This window comes from Pygocentrus nattereri, chromosome 26, assembly GCF_015220715.1.
Source record: "Pygocentrus nattereri isolate fPygNat1 chromosome 26, fPygNat1.pri, whole genome shotgun sequence".
Taxonomy (NCBI): Eukaryota; Metazoa; Chordata; class Actinopteri; order Characiformes; family Serrasalmidae; genus Pygocentrus; species Pygocentrus nattereri.
In genome coordinates, this window is record NC_051236.1 from 26,148,413 (window position 1) to 26,166,452 (window position 18,040).

At 40.4% G+C, this 18,040-nt stretch overlaps 1 protein-coding gene across 4 annotated transcripts in view; it reads left to right on the forward strand.

Moving 5' to 3' along the window:
• tmem131 (transmembrane protein 131) overlaps positions 1-18,040 on the forward strand; it is a 56,717-nt gene that overhangs the window by 17,678 nt on the left and 20,999 nt on the right. For all 4 annotated transcript variants that reach the window (XM_017698083.2, XM_017698084.2, XM_017698085.2 and 1 more), the window contains exons 4-16: positions 3,207-3,275; positions 4,848-4,968; positions 8,887-9,003; positions 9,100-9,222; positions 10,586-10,666; positions 10,750-10,900; positions 11,007-11,063; positions 11,255-11,316; positions 15,472-15,580; positions 16,060-16,168; positions 16,268-16,421; positions 16,990-17,160; positions 17,834-17,944. In XM_017698083.2, coding sequence (XP_017553572.2) covers positions 3,207-3,275; positions 4,848-4,968; positions 8,887-9,003; positions 9,100-9,222; positions 10,586-10,666; positions 10,750-10,900; positions 11,007-11,063; positions 11,255-11,316; positions 15,472-15,580; positions 16,060-16,168; positions 16,268-16,421; positions 16,990-17,160; positions 17,834-17,944 — 1,435 coding nt within the window. The remainder of the gene's footprint in view (positions 1-3,206; positions 3,276-4,847; positions 4,969-8,886; positions 9,004-9,099; positions 9,223-10,585; positions 10,667-10,749; positions 10,901-11,006; positions 11,064-11,254; positions 11,317-15,471; positions 15,581-16,059; positions 16,169-16,267; positions 16,422-16,989; positions 17,161-17,833; positions 17,945-18,040) is intronic.

Here is an 18,040-nt window from a genome sequence, read left to right on the forward strand (position 1 = left end):
CCCAGTTTAAGATTTTGTTTCCTGATCCTTAAAATGTGTATTTTTTAAAGTTCGGCTGTATTGGTCAGCCTTCAAGAGCCCAGCTCAGGTGGTTCTGTATTGTACATGAGACAGGTCTGTACCTCTGTTTCCTGCAACACTGTCCCCTACTTTGATGTCCATGACCCCTGCATTGTGCCTTCTAACCAGGGGTTCCTTTCATTTGGACTTATCCCAAATTGGCAACTGTTGAAAAAAAAATATGGTAAATAGTGTACCAGCATGTTCAGGCTTTAAAACAGATGTTTAAAATGTAAGCCGTAGCTGTTGGCAGAAAATACATTTTTATCCTTTACAGTTTTTACTGGTTCATGATTATTGTTTAAATTGTTGTTGCTACAATAATCAAATGCAGTATGTTTAGAAACTGAACTAATAACTGACACTCTTGATTACATTTGCAGTCCAGTATCTGTCAGTGTACAGATTTTGATAATTAATTAAGCAATGATAGTTTTAAATAAAGGCAGTGAACAGGGGCTTAACTGAACAATAGAAACCATGCATAGATTTTCAAAGATTCCTGAATAACTTACTGGAAAAAGATAATCTAGGAAGCTTATGAAAGGACTTTTGTTAAAAATAAATAAATAAAACACTTGGAAGAAAAGTGCATATAAATGGATATGTTCACTTTTTCACATTGCGAGACCGGTAGGAGAGTTTAAGATGTACATCATCAAGATTGCCAGCTAATCCATGTCCTAATCCTTTTAATTGAGAAGGTTAATTAATAGTTTGTAGGCCGTAATATGAGTGAGGAATTGAGTGATGAAAGAGAGTCATATAATGGCTGAGCACTGAACAGTAGGAGTGGAACCTCATTGATTGTTTGATGTACTAACTCTAGACTCTGCGTGTCTTTTGTAATCCAGTGTGAAGATGGATGTTTATGAAACAGTATGTGTAGCTCATGGTAGCATACATGCAGTTGGGTGTGGTGAGACGATTCTCTGAGTAAATCCTCTTTTGCATGGCTCTGTTTGCCTGTGTTGCCGGTAAACATAATCTGATCGTGTGGGGAACGGCTGATGCGGTGTGAGTGTATCAGGCTGTCAGGCTAGTTTGGTGGGTTTGAGTTGTTGTTTTCCACCTGATGCTTCTGATGGAGAGACAGCTACATCAGAGCTATGTGTACGAACAGTACTGTGCAAAAGGCAGCCAAGAAAATCCTCATGTTAGCAGCAAGTATGTTTGCCTTAAAAACCAAAGACAACAACAGGAAATATTCAATGTTTACAGTAAAAGGAAAATGCACTGTTAGAACAAAATAATGGGCAGTTCAGCCTAAAAAACGTCTTGTGGTAACGCAGTTTTGAACTGAAGTATGTGCTTAATATGGAACAGTTCAAAGCGAATATATTTAGATAATTCAAAAGCAATATTTTTCATCAATTCAAACTTCAGACACTTCACATAGGCCTCCAGGGCAGGGTTCTGTCACAATTGTTGCATAATTGCCTGGCTGCAATTATTTGAGGCAATTGCAATTATTTATCTGACAGCAGTTATTTTATTAGGTTTCACGGCAAGTCCCATCACTTCTTTCTTTTCTTTTACATTTTTTTCTGTCCTAAAGTTCAGTCTTTAACTGTGCGATATAACATGTTTAGGGATTAATGTTTGTGTGTTACTTTGATAGCTAGTATAGCTAATGCCAGTTTTTGCATGTATGTTTTCAAAACAAGTGCTTTTCCTGTGTAATTCGCAGTATTAAGAGAAGCATGTAAGCTTTGGTTGACTTTTTGTAACACTAGAAACTTGTTATGCACACCAGAGTGCAGCATAATAGATGCAATCTTGTTAGAGGCAAATTACAGTTAGCTAAGATTAGCTAGTAAGCCAAATTAGCTTTTTATTTATTTATTTAGGCTTAGACTTTAAGTTGCACAAAAGGAACAAAACAGGCTATTAAATCGATAGTCGCAATTATTTGAGCAGTTGTCAGCTAATATTTCATGATTGTGGAGGTCCTACTACCCTATTCCACTTTTTGCAGTGTGCAATTTAGTTCAGGCTGACAAATTTAATATAATACTGATGAGTAAAACTTCGCTGTAGACCCTGATTCATTTAGTTTACACAAAGCCTGTTTACAAGACAGTGTAAATAAGTATTGTTTAAACCTTTGTGTTGGCATAACTTGGGTTTTTTGTTTGAATTACTACATGCGTCATCACATTTGATTATATATTCAGTGCTATAAGCTTAAACTTTCACTTAAGTTTTATTTGTTTTATACCAATTAATTTTACTTTGTGCTAGTGACTCTGCTTGGGTACACAAGATCAGAGGGGGAACTTTTTTGCATGGAGAGTTTGTTATACTAGCTTACTTATGCCTACATGTAGAAAGCCTGATGGCACTAAATCATAGGCTGTTTGGTTACAACCATACAAACTGCTACTGAATAGAGACACACGAAAGTGTGTCATTGTGAGAATAACTAAAACGTGTAAGGAGGGTTTAAACCTTTGTGTGCTGTGTATGACATGTCAAATCAACATCTCAGGTCTTTTAGAAGGATGAGCTAATAAGCAGAAAGCAGTAAAACCATTAAGACCTCTTGGGGAATGCCCACCCCATACTCTCTCACTTTCCTTGTTTAAATTGTAGTTCTGACAGAAATAAGAATTTTAATTTAATGTAATGCGTGTGTTTTTATATAATAAATCTGTAGGTCATTTTTCAGCTCATTTTATAATGTAAGCCTTAGACTTTTGCACAATACTGCGAGTATTTGTGTGTTAGAGGTCAGATATTTTTAACTCTTCATAGTGTATCTGATGGTATGTGTGTTTTGAGGAGAGCTCCTTGCATGCTTTGTGTTAATGACTGAGAACAAAATGCTTTAGGACAAAGGCATTAGTGGCATTACAGATATGAACAAACATGTATTGAAGCTCATATGACAAGTGCATAATTTTACAGCTGAAAAGATGCTCAGTGCTGACTTTTCCCATTGATATGAAGAATGCTAAAATAAATAACAACAAATACAATACATGGTGCATTGGCATAGGTGTGAATGTAATCTATGAATTACATGTTGTAACTCGGGTCAGGTTTCAGTTTAAAAAGCTTTCGCTGTCTAAATTTAGGGGGAATGTACCATCCTTATGTGGCATTGTGTTTTGTCTGATTGTTGATTCTTTGGTCTTCTGTAGTGCATCCTCACAGAGGGGGAATAGCAGACCTATACGCTTTGAGCCACCAATGCTGGACTTCCATGAACAGTAAGTAACATGCTCTCAGCATTACTTACTCCCTGTTTACCCCTGTGTTCTCCATGTCACTTGCCGAATGCCACGTAAACTTCTGCCTCATTTTAATGCTTGCATCTTAGAGCAAAGCCGTTTGTCAAGTTCTGCCAAAAGCCAGTTCCTCATTTCTAACCTGGCTTTTTCCATTCAATAGCTGAGGAATGTTTCAGTGGTGTTTCCTTCCAATTCATTATTGTCACTCTATTAAATGACAAACGACTCCATGATGAACATGAGTCTTCTAAGCTGCTGATTCAAACCGTCAAACATATTTTGTTATTGTTTATGTTGACACTAATTTGCATACGTTGGTCTATTTTTTTTTAGAGAGAAAGAAAAAAGAGTTCAGTGCACCATTTATAGTTAGTAATTATTTGTGCAGCACATGCTAAAATATTGTGAACCAAACTGCTCTGTATTTTATTGTTGATTTTGCTAGTAGATCAAGCTAAAAGATGTGAGTGAAAAATAAAACTCATGAGATTTTGGTTGTTTTTGTACAAGTTTAGTTTAAATATAGTTGTAGGCAAAAGTTTGAACACTCCTGGTAAACATGACGTTTTGTTGATTTCCTGTTTGAAAATAAGTTAACACATCCTCTGCATATAAAATGTCTCTTGCAATTTTGTACAGGCCACAATTTGTTTTATTATTCTTTCCAATATGCTAAATTCAGCGAATGAACAGTAATTGTGCAGAAATGTATTCTCTGTAGAGGATGTGTTAACTTTAACTAGGGATGGTCAAAGTTTCATATGACTGTGTCTCAAACAAAGGATTTAGTAAAAATTCCAGAATTTGTGTTATAAATGAATTATATCATTTTAAGATTTAATATATATTTTGTTAATTCCCTAGTCGGCAAATAAGTTTTCCATAACTGTTCCTGTCATTGTCTACACTCATGTGCTTACTAATGCACTTGCCTAGTAACCAAATCAAGTAATCCTCAGTCTCTATGACTCACTGTGTAGGAGTGAGGTATTGAAATTGTCCACTAAGAGCACATGTGACTGTCTTTGTCTCTGTCTCTATCTCTCTCAATAAAGTCTTGCCTAAATTACCCAGACCCACCATAAGTCTCAGGTTGTAAATCTACCACTGATAGCATGTGCTGCCCAATGTTGTCTTCAGACTGTGGTGGTATTTTTACCTCCATAGTTTAGGCTCCCTTTTTCCTTTTGAATTGCACTTTTATTTTATGTAAAGCCGAATGCATGAGTCTAAAGCAAGAGCCCAGAGTTTTCCCATGGCACTGCTTTGGATACTGTGGTTCAGTCTAATAATAGACGGTTTATGGATGACCCTGCCTTCAGACAAGTGTTGAATAATTGTATTTGGTTGTAGATTGTATGATTTTAGCTTTATTCTTGAGTCTGTTTAATAACAAACTCTTTATCAGTTGTTTGTATGTCTTCTTCATGCATGTAATTATAATTAAAAAAAAAAGCCTTGTCTGCATTATCAGTGACTAATTTGAGCATATCCTGTCGCTCGGATAAATATGATTTGTTGTTTGTATGCTTTTTTTTCTTTCCCCTCCAGGCCAGTTGGAATGCCAAAAATGGAAAAAGTTTACTTACACAATCCAAGTTCAGAAGAAATTAGTTTAATATCAATATCAGCAACAACAGCGCATTTTCATGCATCCTTTTTTCAGAGTAGGGTAAGTATATTCTCACTGCTTTATGACCCTCTTAAAGTGCTAACAGTGTAGGCTGCTGAATAGGAGAAGTTGTAAGATGTTTTTTGAAGTGTCAGGACAGATGGGTTGATGTTAACTTCCTGTTAAGGGCTTAAAAAAAAAAAAAAAGAGCAGAAGAAATTCTCTGCTTCCTCTTTGTTCTCTCCAACAGTGACTTGGTTTGTCTGGGGGAAAATATGTCCTGTGGTGAATAGTGGACCACAGCAATGCTGAGATTTCTCTGCTTAATCTTTATTAGTTTATGTTTGATATGTGTATAGTGCCGTTACAGCAGATATTTACTTTTAAACAGAGGGCAGTGAACTCATTAAAGCTGAAGGGTCTAATTTAAGTGTACTATGTGTGATTTTGTGTGTGTGTGTGTGTGTGTGTGTGTGTGTGTGTGTGTAGAGTGTGTGCTCACGCACTCCAGGCAGCAATAAATTAAACACATACCACCTGTTCCTGACACCTACATAAATTAAAGCTTCATGCTGACCTTCTCGGCCCCTTATAGCTTACATTTAACAGGGCCAGGGGTCACCGAGCGTGAACTCAGTCCAATTCAGAAAGATTGAAAAGAATCAACCAAAAAATGATGCTTTAATTGGTTTTATCCCCTGTGACATTGTTACATGATTGGGATAAAAACTTTACTTATCATGCGTGTTGTAGGGGGTAACAATACAGAGATAAGGAGTGGCAAAAATGTGCCATTTGTTGATTTTGCATTATAAAAGTACAATATTTGAGACAGAAACTGCTTTATGGTGTCCCGGTCTTGTGTTTTATCCACAAGCTAATGTGTTAGCCTTAGATTAATGGACTAGCCACAAGGAAGCATGCTAGTCATGATGCAATACAATAATATATGTTGTTATATGCTCACTAAAATGGTAATTGCTTTTATAAAAATAAAATATGATAAAATACAGCTTTTCAGAAAACTGTTCATTATTAATAATAATTGACAAATAATTATTCTGTCAATAAATGTAGTTGAGTGGCAGCGAAACTATTTCAGACGCATCTATTTAGTTTTAGGTTTATAGAGGCACTAGAGCATAAATGATGGGCAGACTTTTTAGAATGGCCTCTGGTACAGAATATTTGTTGGGTCTCAAAAGGAGATGTCTTCCAAATGCACACTCACTCACCTTGATAAGATTATTCAAAATCAGAGTTGCACGTGGCTTAAAGTTCTTCGACACTGTCCTGGGATTTTGGTGTGAGGCCAGGCTGGTTGAGCTGTAAAAATAGATAATTATTAAATGGATAAGTCTGGTCCTAACATCTGTTTGGCTGAGCTGCATTTGAAGCCGTTGTAAAATTCTCAGTATACACACATCTATGGGCGCCTTAGAGCAACTGAATTCTTTGTTACTGTGCCAGGTCATGAAAAATCCTTGTACTGTTAGTGGAATCATCTTTGACTCTAATGCTGATTGCATGAACCATCGAGTGTCTACTGATGAAGTAAGAATCCATTTTTGTTTAAACTGAAGGACTAACAACTAATTTTCTTAGGCTGATCAACTAGCCAGTAGGCTAAAACTTGGCATACATGCTAAACAACTTAAAGTATTTACAGTATGATTCACTGTAAAACAACAATATAAAGACTGAAGAACGTCACTTGAGTTGCTTACCTCCTTGAAATTTCTGTGTGTGTCAGATCTGCCTTAAGTAGCATCAAACCCAGGCTGAATCTCAAATAGCTATATTTGATCTAAAATAAATTCAAGGAATAGTGTGCTATGGAAGTTTTCAATTCTACAGCCAGCTAGTCCACTCTTTGTGCCGTATGTATGTGGCTGAATCCCCAATGGCTGTTTGTTAGCTATGCTATACACTGTTTGGGTGCAGGGGCGAGTACACTTAAATTACTACATAGCGCACTATGTATGGAGAAGGAAGCCATTTGAGATGCAGCCCCCGTTTTGGTGTGAAAGGACGTTATCTTGCGGTGGTAATTTGGTGACCAAAAAGTTCTTATAAAGTGAAGGTTTTTGCATTAAACAGTGCTATGTTATATGTTCATTAATATATGCAAAAAGTTCATGAAGTGACAGCAATGTACATTGATGGCCGACCAGATGTTCCTGTACTTCGCTCCACGTCCTGAATGCCCTTCCACCCTAACACAAGGGTTCTCGTGGTTTATTGCTTTATCTTGTCTGTGGAAAATATTCTTGGATACTTTTTACCTGTCACGTAGAAAGAATATGGCTATGTGTGTATGTATGCAATCATAAAGAGCCCTTTTTGGCATTAATAAAGTAGACCTACTTTACACTGCAGCTCAGTCAAGTGTCAGCTCAATAATGCATGTTACTTTGAAAAATCACTGCTTGGACTTGGATACAATTACCATATATTGTTCATTTTGCACAGCTTGTTACTGTACTATTGTTACTGTTTCATTTTGTTAGTAAACATGTTCATATTCAATTAATAATTTCTTCATTTCATAACTCCCCCAGCCCACATTTTAGGCAATTAAATTGTCCTTGCTTTGAGCCTCAAGTGCATAGAAGACAAGCTTGGACTTGAATCTTATTTTCAGGGCCCACCCTCTGACAGCTACAAATGAATGGGGAAGGAGATCATCATAACAATTCCTGAGAGCCATACAGTGCATCACCGAAGATGTTTTGTAGAATCAGTGATATAATCATCCATAATCCATGTCTTATTAGGAGAAAGTGAAGCTTGTAGTACCATCCAAGTGTTGCGTAGTGTGTATGAATACCTGTGATCTCATGTTGTCATGGAAATCATGAAATACACAGACTGTATTCTGAAGTCATGATATATTTTTCTGTATTAGAAATGCACATCACTTAACTGACATTTATTGATTACAAAAATACAAAAAGTAGGGATTAAAATAAGAGATGAGAGATGCACTTCTCCAGACTGTTTTTAGAGAAGCTACTGATCTGGTCTCAAGTTAGCAAAAAAGGCAACTTCCAAATCTATGTTGTTTTATTATAGGATATAGTATATTAATGTTCACGTGCTTATAAAAGTATTTTAGAAATAAAAATCCATTTAAACAGGGGCAGTAGAAGTGTAACCATACAACCCATCATATTGTATTGTTCTATACAAGCCTCTCAAATCAGTACACACAGGTATCCCAACTATAAATTCATCAGATTGGAGCAAATAAAGTACTGATTATATTACACGTCGTTTAAGAAATAATTAAGCACTCGTTTAAGAAATAATTGAGAGAGATTTCACTCTAATAATTTGACCAACAATTTACTCTAATAATTTAAGAAATAACACTCATAAGAAACGAAGTCTCTTCTAGTTTGAATCCCTAGTGCAGACCATCTCTGGAATATTGCTCTTAACCTCAAACTTGAGGGCAGAGAGGAAATGCATACTCCTCCATAGTGTATATTAGCTCATGACTTCCATATTATTACTATTATTATTATTAAGTATTGTACTTTTATAACATTGAATACTGTATAAACTGAAAGTGGAAAAAAGGAATTGTTAACATATTAACCTGAGGCATTGGAAATATTAATATATTAACCTAAGGCAAGAGTTTAAGACTCCTGTTTTTTTTCTTGTATCAAGAAATCTAACCTAACCATATTTCCACGGTTGTTATTAGCCAGCTCAAAATAGCTCTTACACAAGTACCTATGATGCGTCTCATGCTTCCAGAGTGTAGCCCCTTAGAAGGTTTGATTTATGGTTCTTTTTGTTATACAGGCATTTTGTGGTCTGAGTATTGTGAAACAAGGTATAAAGCTGCTGCTTCCAAATAATTAGTACAGTTTAGTCTTCAAACGAAGTGAAATTTGTTTTTAAATGTATTTATTTAAATATACTATAGAATGACTGGCTGCATCTTTGCTTGCTTTTGTTTTACAGATAATTCCACCAGGAGGGAACACCTCATTTGATGTAGTGTTTCTTGCTCGAGTAGTAGGAAATGTAGAAAATACGTTATTTATTAACACATCTCATCATGGAGTATTCACATACCAGGTACGTTAAGCATGGAGTGCATGTTGTGAACTGGAAGGATGAAGAAAATAAAGGTTTTTGCCCTGACGAGACTCTGCATTGTGTTGTTTAATATAGGTGTTTGGTGTGGGCATCCCTAACCCTTACAGACTCAGGCCCTTTGTAGGGGCCAGAGTACCAGTAAATAGCAGCTTCTCTCCACTCATAAACATCTTCAACCCACACAGTGAACCACTCCAGGTAATCCCTGCTTTACTTCTTCCATGACAGAGGATGCTGTCCATCCGATGTCTAAAGTTGAAAGTACAGTGGGGTCCAAAGGTGTGAGACGAGACCACTAGTGAAAATGCTTCCATTTTGCATTCGTTTCTAATTTGTTGCAAAAAATGTTTGAAGGCCCAGTATCATGTTTAAAAAATGAAGGAGCATGATTTAGTATAGTTTTATATAGCATATAAGTATTGCTCAAGTTACAAAACATACCATTTACTCCCTGGTCCATACAGTCCACATATGGAAACTGAGCAGTAAAAGCTGTTTTGAATTCACTGTTTTTGATGTCACAAAAAAGAGAACTTTTTTTTTTTTTTTTTTTTTTTTTTTTTTTTTTACATACACCATGTAGAGAGCTTCATGGAATAAGTTTCCATGGCTGAGAAGCTGAATCCAAGCCTTACATCACCAAGCGCAATGCAAAGCGTGGAATGCAGTTGTGTAAAGCGCCGCCACTGGGCTCTAGAGCAGTGGAGACGTGCTCTCTGGAATGATGAATTGCGCTTCTCCATCTGGCAATCCGATGGATGACTCTGGTTTTGGCGGTTGCCAGGAGAACAATACTTTAATAACTGCATTGTGCCAAGTGTAAAGTGTGGAGGGGGGATTATGGTGTGGGGTTGCTTTTCAGGAGTTGGGCTCGGCGCCTTAGTTCCAGGGAAAGGAACTCTTAATGCTTCAGCAGATCAAGAGATTTTGGACAATTTCACGCTCCCAACTTTGTTGGAACAGTTTGGGGACGACCCCTTCCTGTTCCAACATGACTGCGTACCAGTTCACAAAGCAAGGACCATAAAGACACGGATGAGCGAGTTTGGTGTGGAAGAACTTGACTGGCCTGCACAGAGGCCTGACCTCAACCCGACAGAACACCTTTGGGATGAGTTAGAGCGGAGACTGTGAGCCAGGCCTTCTCATCCAAAATCAGTGTCTGACCTCATAAATGCGCTTCTGGAAGAATGGTCAGAAATTCCCATAAATACACTCCTAACCCTTGTGGAAAGCCTTCCCAGAAGAGTTGAAGCTGTTATAGCTGTAAAGGGTGGGCCGACATCACATTAAACCCTGTTGATTAAGAATGGGATCTCAGTTTAGCTCTATCCACTGAAATTATAAGGAGTGTTTGAGCTTGGACTGCTTTTTAAGTGAAGCACAATACGGGGCAGCTAATCAGAGAAAAAGTCATTTACATACATCAGTCTCAAAAGCACAGGTTTTCAGGTTTCAAACAAAACTGGCTGTTGACTTTGGAACTCCAATGTACATGAATGTATGCTTTTCTTGCTAAGCTACTGGACAGGTTGACAGATGACTCTGCTTTCTCTTCCAGGTTGTGGAGATGTACTCAAGTGGGGGTGATCTGCATCTAGAGCTGCCCACTGGCCAACAAGGTGGCACCAAAAAGTTATGGGTAAGCATGAAGTAGAGTAATTGCTATGAAATTTTGGTGTGCATTTAGCTCAGAGTGCATAGTAATTAGTTTTATTTATGCAGGAGATTGCCCCGTTTGAGACAAAGGGTGTGATGAGGGCCAGCTTCTCTTCGCGGGATGCTGACAACCACACAGCTTTTATCAGGATCAAAACAAATGCCTCCAATGAAGATGAGTTTATCATCCTCCCTGTGGAAGTGGAGGTCACCACAGGTCAGGATTAATTCTCATAATCATGTCAGTTATCATAATTCTCATAATTCTCATAATCATGTCAATTAAAAAATCTCAGGCTAAGTACATTTAATTTCTTCCCCAGCACCTGGTATATACTCTTCAACAGAGATGCTGGACTTTGGTACACTTCGATCACAAGGTAAGGATTTCTTCCTATCTTTTTTTTTTTTTTTTTTTTGAATCAGATAAGTATTTTTGGTAAATTTTTTTATTTATTTATTTTTGTTTTTATGTACAGTATGTACTTGATATTTCTCTTGATGTGAGAGTGGTCATAAATTCAGAATTCTATATTTTATTATATTTACTTACTTATGACTTGATTTTCAGATCGACCAAAACTGTTGAATTTGCATCTTCTTAATTCTGGAGCAAAAGATGTGTCAATCATGGTAGGTTTATTATTTTCTTTCTGTTTCTTTAAGTTTATCTGCTCACTGATAGCACCACCACTAACTTTTCCAGGCTGAGCATAATCTCATGATGATGGTGATGATGATGCACAATTACTGTTTACTAACATATGTGGGGATCCATCCATCCATCCATCATCTTCCGCTTCTCCGGGGTTCGGGTCGCGGGGGCAGCATCCTGAGCAATGAAGCCCAGACCTCCCTTTCCCCAGCCACTTCCACTAGCTCCCTGGGAGGGATTCCGAGGCGCTCCCAGGCCAGCTGGGCGATATAGTCACGCCAGCGTGTCCTGGGTCTTCCCCGGGGTCTCCTCCCCGGTGGACTTGCCTGTGACACCTCCCAAGGGAGGCGTCCAGGAGGCATCCTAACAAGATGCCCGAACCACCTCAACTGGCTCCTCTCGACGTGTAGAAGCAGCATCTCTACTCCGAGTCCCTCCCGGATGACCGAACTTCTCACCCTATCTCTAAGGGAGAGTCCAGCCACCCTGCGGAGGAAACTCATTTCAGCCGCTTGTATTCGCGATCTCGTTCTTTCGGTCATTACCCAAAGCTCATGACCATAGGTGAGGGTGGGAACGTAGATCGACCAGTAAATCGAGAGCCTTGCCTTATGGCTCAGCTCTTTCTTTACCACAACAGACCGGTAAAGAGCCCGCATCACTGCTGACCCAGCACCAATCCGCCTGTCAATCTCCCGCTCCCTTGTACCATCACTCGTGAACAAGACCCCGAGATACTTAAACTCCTCCACTTGAGGCAAGGGCTCATCCCCGACCCAGAGAGGGCTCTCCACCCTTTCCCGCGTGAGAACCATGGCCTCGGATTTGGAGGTACTGATCCTCATCCCAGCCGCTTCACACTCGGCTGCAAACCGATCCAGTGAAAGCTGAAGTTCACGGCCTGATGTCCCCAATAGGACCACATCATCTGCAAACAGCAGCGATGTGACCCTGAGGTCACCAAACCGGACACCCTCCATCCCCTGACTGCGCCTAGAAATTCTATCCATAAAAATTATGAATAGAATCGGTGACAAAGGGCAGCCCTGACGGAGTCCAACTCTCACTGGGAAAAAGTCTGACTTACTGCCGGCCATGCGAACCAAGCTCCTGCTTTGTTTGTACAGGGCCTGAATGGCTCGTAGCAAAGAGCCATGTACCCCGTACTCCCGAAGCACCTCCCACAGAATACAGTCGAATGCCTTCTCCAAATCCACAAAGCACATGTGGACTGGTTGGGCAAACTCCCATGAACCCTCAAGAATCCTGGAGAGGGTAAAGAGTTGGTCCAGTGTTCCACGACCAGGGCGGAACCCGCACTGCTCCTCCTGAATCCGAGGTTCGACTATAAGCCGGACTCTCTTCTCCAGTACCCTTGCATAGACCTTACCAGGGAGGCTGAGGAGTGTGATTCCCCTGTAGTTGGAACACACCCTCCGGTCCCCCTTTTTAAAAAGAGGCACCACCACCCCAGTCTGCCAATCAAGTGGCACCACCCCCGATGTCCACGCAATGTTGAAAAGGCGTGTCAGCCAAGACAGCCCCACAACATCCAGAGCCTTGAGGAACTCGGGACGGATCTCATCCACCCCTGCAGCCCTGCCGCCAAGGAGCTTTTTAACTACCTTAGCGACTTCGGCCTCAGTAATGGACAAGCCTATTCCCGTGTCCCCAGACTCTGCCTCCTCACTGGAGAACGTGTTGGTGGGATTGAGAAGGTCCTCAAAGTATTCCTTCCACCGCCCAATGACGTCTTCAGTCGAAGTCAGCAGCACACCATCTCCACTATATACAGTGCTAGTGGCACACTGCTTTCCCCTTCTGAGCCAACCATGTCCAGTAGGACTCCTTCTTCAGCTTGACGGCATCTCTCACCTGGGGTGTCCACCACCGGGTTCGAGGATTACCACCCCGACAGGCACCAACTACCTTGCGACCACAGCTACTATTCTGAGTCAATGTCCCCCACCTCCCCCGATATCTGGTCAAAGTTCTGACGGAGGTGTGAGTTGAAGATCAATCTGACAGGTTCTTCTGCCAGACGTTCCCAGCAAACCCTCACTATACGTTTGGGTTTGCCTGGTCTGACCGGCATCTTCCCCCACCACCTGATCCAACTCACCACCAGGTGGTGATCAGTTGACAGCTCAGCTCCTCTCTTTACCCGAGTGTCCAGTACACATGGCCACAAGTCCGCTGACACGACTACAAAGTCAATCATTGAACTGCGGCCTAGGGTGTCCTGGTGCCATGTGCACTTATGGACATCCTTGTGTTCAAACATGGTGTTCGTTATGGACAAACTGTGGTTTGCACAGAAGTCCAAAAACTGAACACCACTCGGGTTCAGATCAGAGAGGCCATTCCTCCCAATCACACCCCTCCAGGTCTTACTGTCGTTGCCCACGTGAGCGTTGAAGTCCCCCAGTAGGACAATCGAGTCTCCAGGAGGAGCACTTTCAAGCACCCCTTCCAAGGACTCTATGAAGGCTGGGTATTCTGAACTGCTGTTCGGTGCATAAGCACAGACAACAGTCAGGACCCGTTCCCCAACCCGAAGGCGTAGGGAAGCTACCCTCTCATCCACCGGGGAAAACCCCAACATACAGGCGCCGAGTCGAGGGGCTATGAGAGAGCCCACACCTGCACGCCGCCTCTCACCATGGGCAACTCCAGAAAAGAAAAAAGTCCAGCCCCTCTCAAGGAGATTGGACCAGAGCCCAAGCTGTGTGTTGAGGTGAGCCCGACTATATCTAGCCGGTATCTCTCGACCTCGCGCACCAACTCAGGCTCCTTCCCCGCCAGTGAGGTAACGTTCCAAGTTCCAAAAGCCAGTTTCAGCAACCGAGGATCAGAACGCCAAGGCCCACGCCTTCGGACACTGCCCGATCCACAATGCACCGCACCCCTACTACTGCCCCTCCCATCGGTGGTGGGTCGATGGGAGGGGGGACTCATGTAGCTCCTTCGGGCTGGGCCCGGCCGGGCACCATGAGTGAATGCCCGGCCACCAGACGCTTGCTGGCGAGCCCCTCCCCCAGGCCTAGCTCCAGGGTGGGGCCCCGGTAACCCTGATCCGGGCAGGGTACACAAGTCCTGCTTTGTTGTCCTCATAGGGGTGGTTATGGATCACACTTTGTCTGGCCTGTCACCTAGGACCAGTTTGCCATGGGAGACCCTACCAGGAGCTTTTGCTCCAGACAACATAGCTCCTAGGGTCCTTCAAGCACACAAACCTCTCCACCACGATAAGGTGGTGATCCATGGAGAGGATATGTGGGGATAACCCACAAAATATGACCTGTGAAGGAGTTCTTTCAGGACCGGCCCCCATGAACCCCCCCTCCAACTTCATCTACCCCACATACACACACCCCCAGGGATTGAAGTTATTTTATATTTCATATTTTATCCATTTCCAATATATTAAACTCAGCAAATAAACAGAAATTGTGCACTAAAATTTGAAGGAAAAAAAGCTGTTTTGAAGTTTTTGAATTTTTGTTTAAAAAAATCAACAAAACATGTCATTTGACCTGGTAATGTTCAAGCTTTTGCATATGACTGTACCCAAAAAAAAAAAAATACAGGTGATGTTTATGAAATCTAACAGTATAGTTGATTGGCTTTTTAATAGTTGTTTTATTTTAGTTATTATATGCAGTGATGGCAGTGTGCATCACCACCTGTGCACTTTTTCCTCTTGTGTATTTTTTCACGTTACAGTTTTCAGTGTAAATAAGTGGATGATGTTTTATACATGGAGGTTTTGAGGTGTGCATGCTTCTCTGTAATTGCAATAACATAGATGTAATGTCTTGATGATCCAGCAACAAAGATGTGTTTCTGCTCACACTGAGTTAGTCTATATGCCGCCGATGTTTGCTTTAATTTGCAAAAAGTAGCGTAGCTGGCAAATTTTTATGAGCTATTGCTGGCATAGTTCTGTTGCCTGACTCCTGATATTCTACCTCACTGTCTCTGTTCTGTCTCTGCATCACTTTTATGTTTTTCATCACTTTTTTGAAAATGAAAGGAACCAACTGCCAGTGAATGCATAGTCTTAGCTTCGTGTAGTTTTATAATGCAGTTTTACTGTTCGTTGGAGACTAACCAGGGTTTCCGTTTCACAGAGCGTTCGTCCAACACCATCAAACGAAGCCATCACAGTAGAGTTCAAGCAGATCACACTAAAAGCAGGAGAGAGTCGATATACCAAAGTCGCAAGTATTAATTTTGATGGTAAGAATGTATTTTATATTATTCTTAAAACCAGTTAAGTTTTATTGCTTGAAATATTTGCTGTAACCAATATAGTATTGTTATATGTTTACACTGAGATAGTTAGTTACATTGGTTTCATTCAACACTTAAAATGTGAGGAGGTTTGAAGGCACACAGCAGTCTATGAACAGGAGAATTATTTTTTCCATTATAAGCAGTGGATGGGGAGGGTACTCTGGTTACTTCCTGTTAAAACCACTGGACCATCAGTCAGCCAATGGATGACTCAAGTGCTTAACATTGTGTGGGCTTACTGCTTTACAGCAGTATTTCAAAGAAGAATCATTAGTTTTCTGAGACTTTAATTTTACAGTTTTATTTACAAATTCATTTACTTTTTTTTGTAATACATCTGTCTAGAAATAAAATGTCTCTGTCGTCCCATGTTTTATGTGAATTAATTTTTGGTATCTTTTATTTAAATCTTGTCATTTCAGCTTCAAAAGCAAGAAGACCAGACCAGTTTTCTGGTAAAATAACAGTAAAGGCAAAAGAGAAAAGCTACTCAAAACTTGAAATCCCTTACCAAGCTGAAGTTTTAGAAGGGTCAGATATAACGCATATGTTTTTATCTTCGTTATTCCAAATACTATCTTTATTCTTGTATGATATCGGAAATGTAAGACTTTTCTTTATTTCCCTTAGGTATCTGGGCTTTGACCACACAGCCACCCTGTTCCACATCAGAGATAGCCCTGTAGATCCAGTGGATAGGCCCATCTACCTCACCAACACCTTTAACTTCGCCATACGCATCCACAACGTATCCCTTCCTGAGGATGCAAAGACTATGTTCAATGTGAGTCAGTCTGTGTATTTCATGTTGAGCTTTACTTCAGAGGAGCTCATAAAATGATAAAGCTGGGGAGTATAGCTCCATGCAGCCAGAATAATGCTCATTTTCTCATTTTATTTATAAGCTGGTATGATGGCAACCTGCTCAGTCTGTGTGTTTACATGCATTAGGTAATGGTTTAGTAGTATTATTTCATTTTGTTACTAACAGAACAATGTTCAGTCATTTTTCAAAATAAAATAAAGACGAATTTCTCAGGTGTCCAAAACTTTTGCCTAGTCTGTATATGTGATTGGCGAGCCAGGAAAGTTTTAAAAATTGAAATTGTAAATAAATAATGTACTTTAGTTTTTGAGAATTATCAACTCCAATGTGTGGTGTTTCTGCTTCCTTTACACCATGACAAATGTGATTTAATGTCATGTCAGAATGCCCAAGTAATCTTCATTACACTGTTGTTTTGGCAAGCTTCAGCAGTTTAATGTTGCGCTGCTGCCAAAAAATAAGTATTTTGTTTTGCTTGTTTGAGCACTAACGTATCATGTTGGTTTCCATTTCCTGTGTGGCTTAGGTGCATAATTTTAGCACACCAGTCCTCATCCCTCCCCACGAGTCACGCTACATGTTCTCACTTCTCTTCCGGCCTGTGCGTCCATCCATTCACATCGACAGCAACATCCTCCTCATCACCAATGCATCAAAGTTCCACCTGCCTGTCAGGGCGTATACTGGCTTCCTGGAGGTAAGCTAGCAGAGTCTGCTTAACATGCTTTAGTTTTTTTTCAGTTATTTCAATGTCTTCTTTTTGTAACATAGTAATAAAATCATTACAAATGTATTATTATAGGAGGAGGGTTACTGTTGAAATTAGATTCTATTTATTTATTTATTTTACTGACAATTTATATAGCTGTACAACATTACAATGAACAACTCTCATTTGCAGCTTATACTAATCCTGTTTAAAACATCTTCCAAACTAAAACCAAAAACAAGTTTCTTCACAAATGTAAATTTTTTTTTATTTATAATTTTTTTATCAGAACCATTAGCCAACTGTGTTTGCACACAGAGGAATCAGACCTCTGCATTCAACCCATCTGTGCAGTGAAACACCCACACGTGAACACACACACTAGGGGGCAGTGAGCACACTTGCCCGGAGCAGTGGGCAGCCCTATCCACAGCGCCCGGGGAGCAGTTGAGGGTTAGGAGCCTTGCTCAAGGGCATTTTGGTTACGTACTGTCAGCCGAGGGCATTGACTTGGCGACCTTCCCGATCACAAGGCTTGTTCCCTAACCTCCAGTCCACAACTGCCCCCTTTTTAGGAGTATAAAGATTATGATATTTTATGGAATGTCTCCTCTTTCTGTGGTAATTTCATGGACTCTTCTTTGTAATGTGTTCTCAACAGCCTGTGGTCCTTCCACCTAGTCCTACAGAGCACATCTTGGATTATGGAGTTCTTAGTGCTACAGACACCAGCAGTTTGGTGTTTGTGGTCGTCAACAGCAACCCCATAGAGGTAAGGGTCAGGTGACTGCATAGGTAATTGGGTTTGGGTTACAGGATAGAAACATAGTACTGGATAGTAACATAGTACATAGGACGCCTGAAGAAA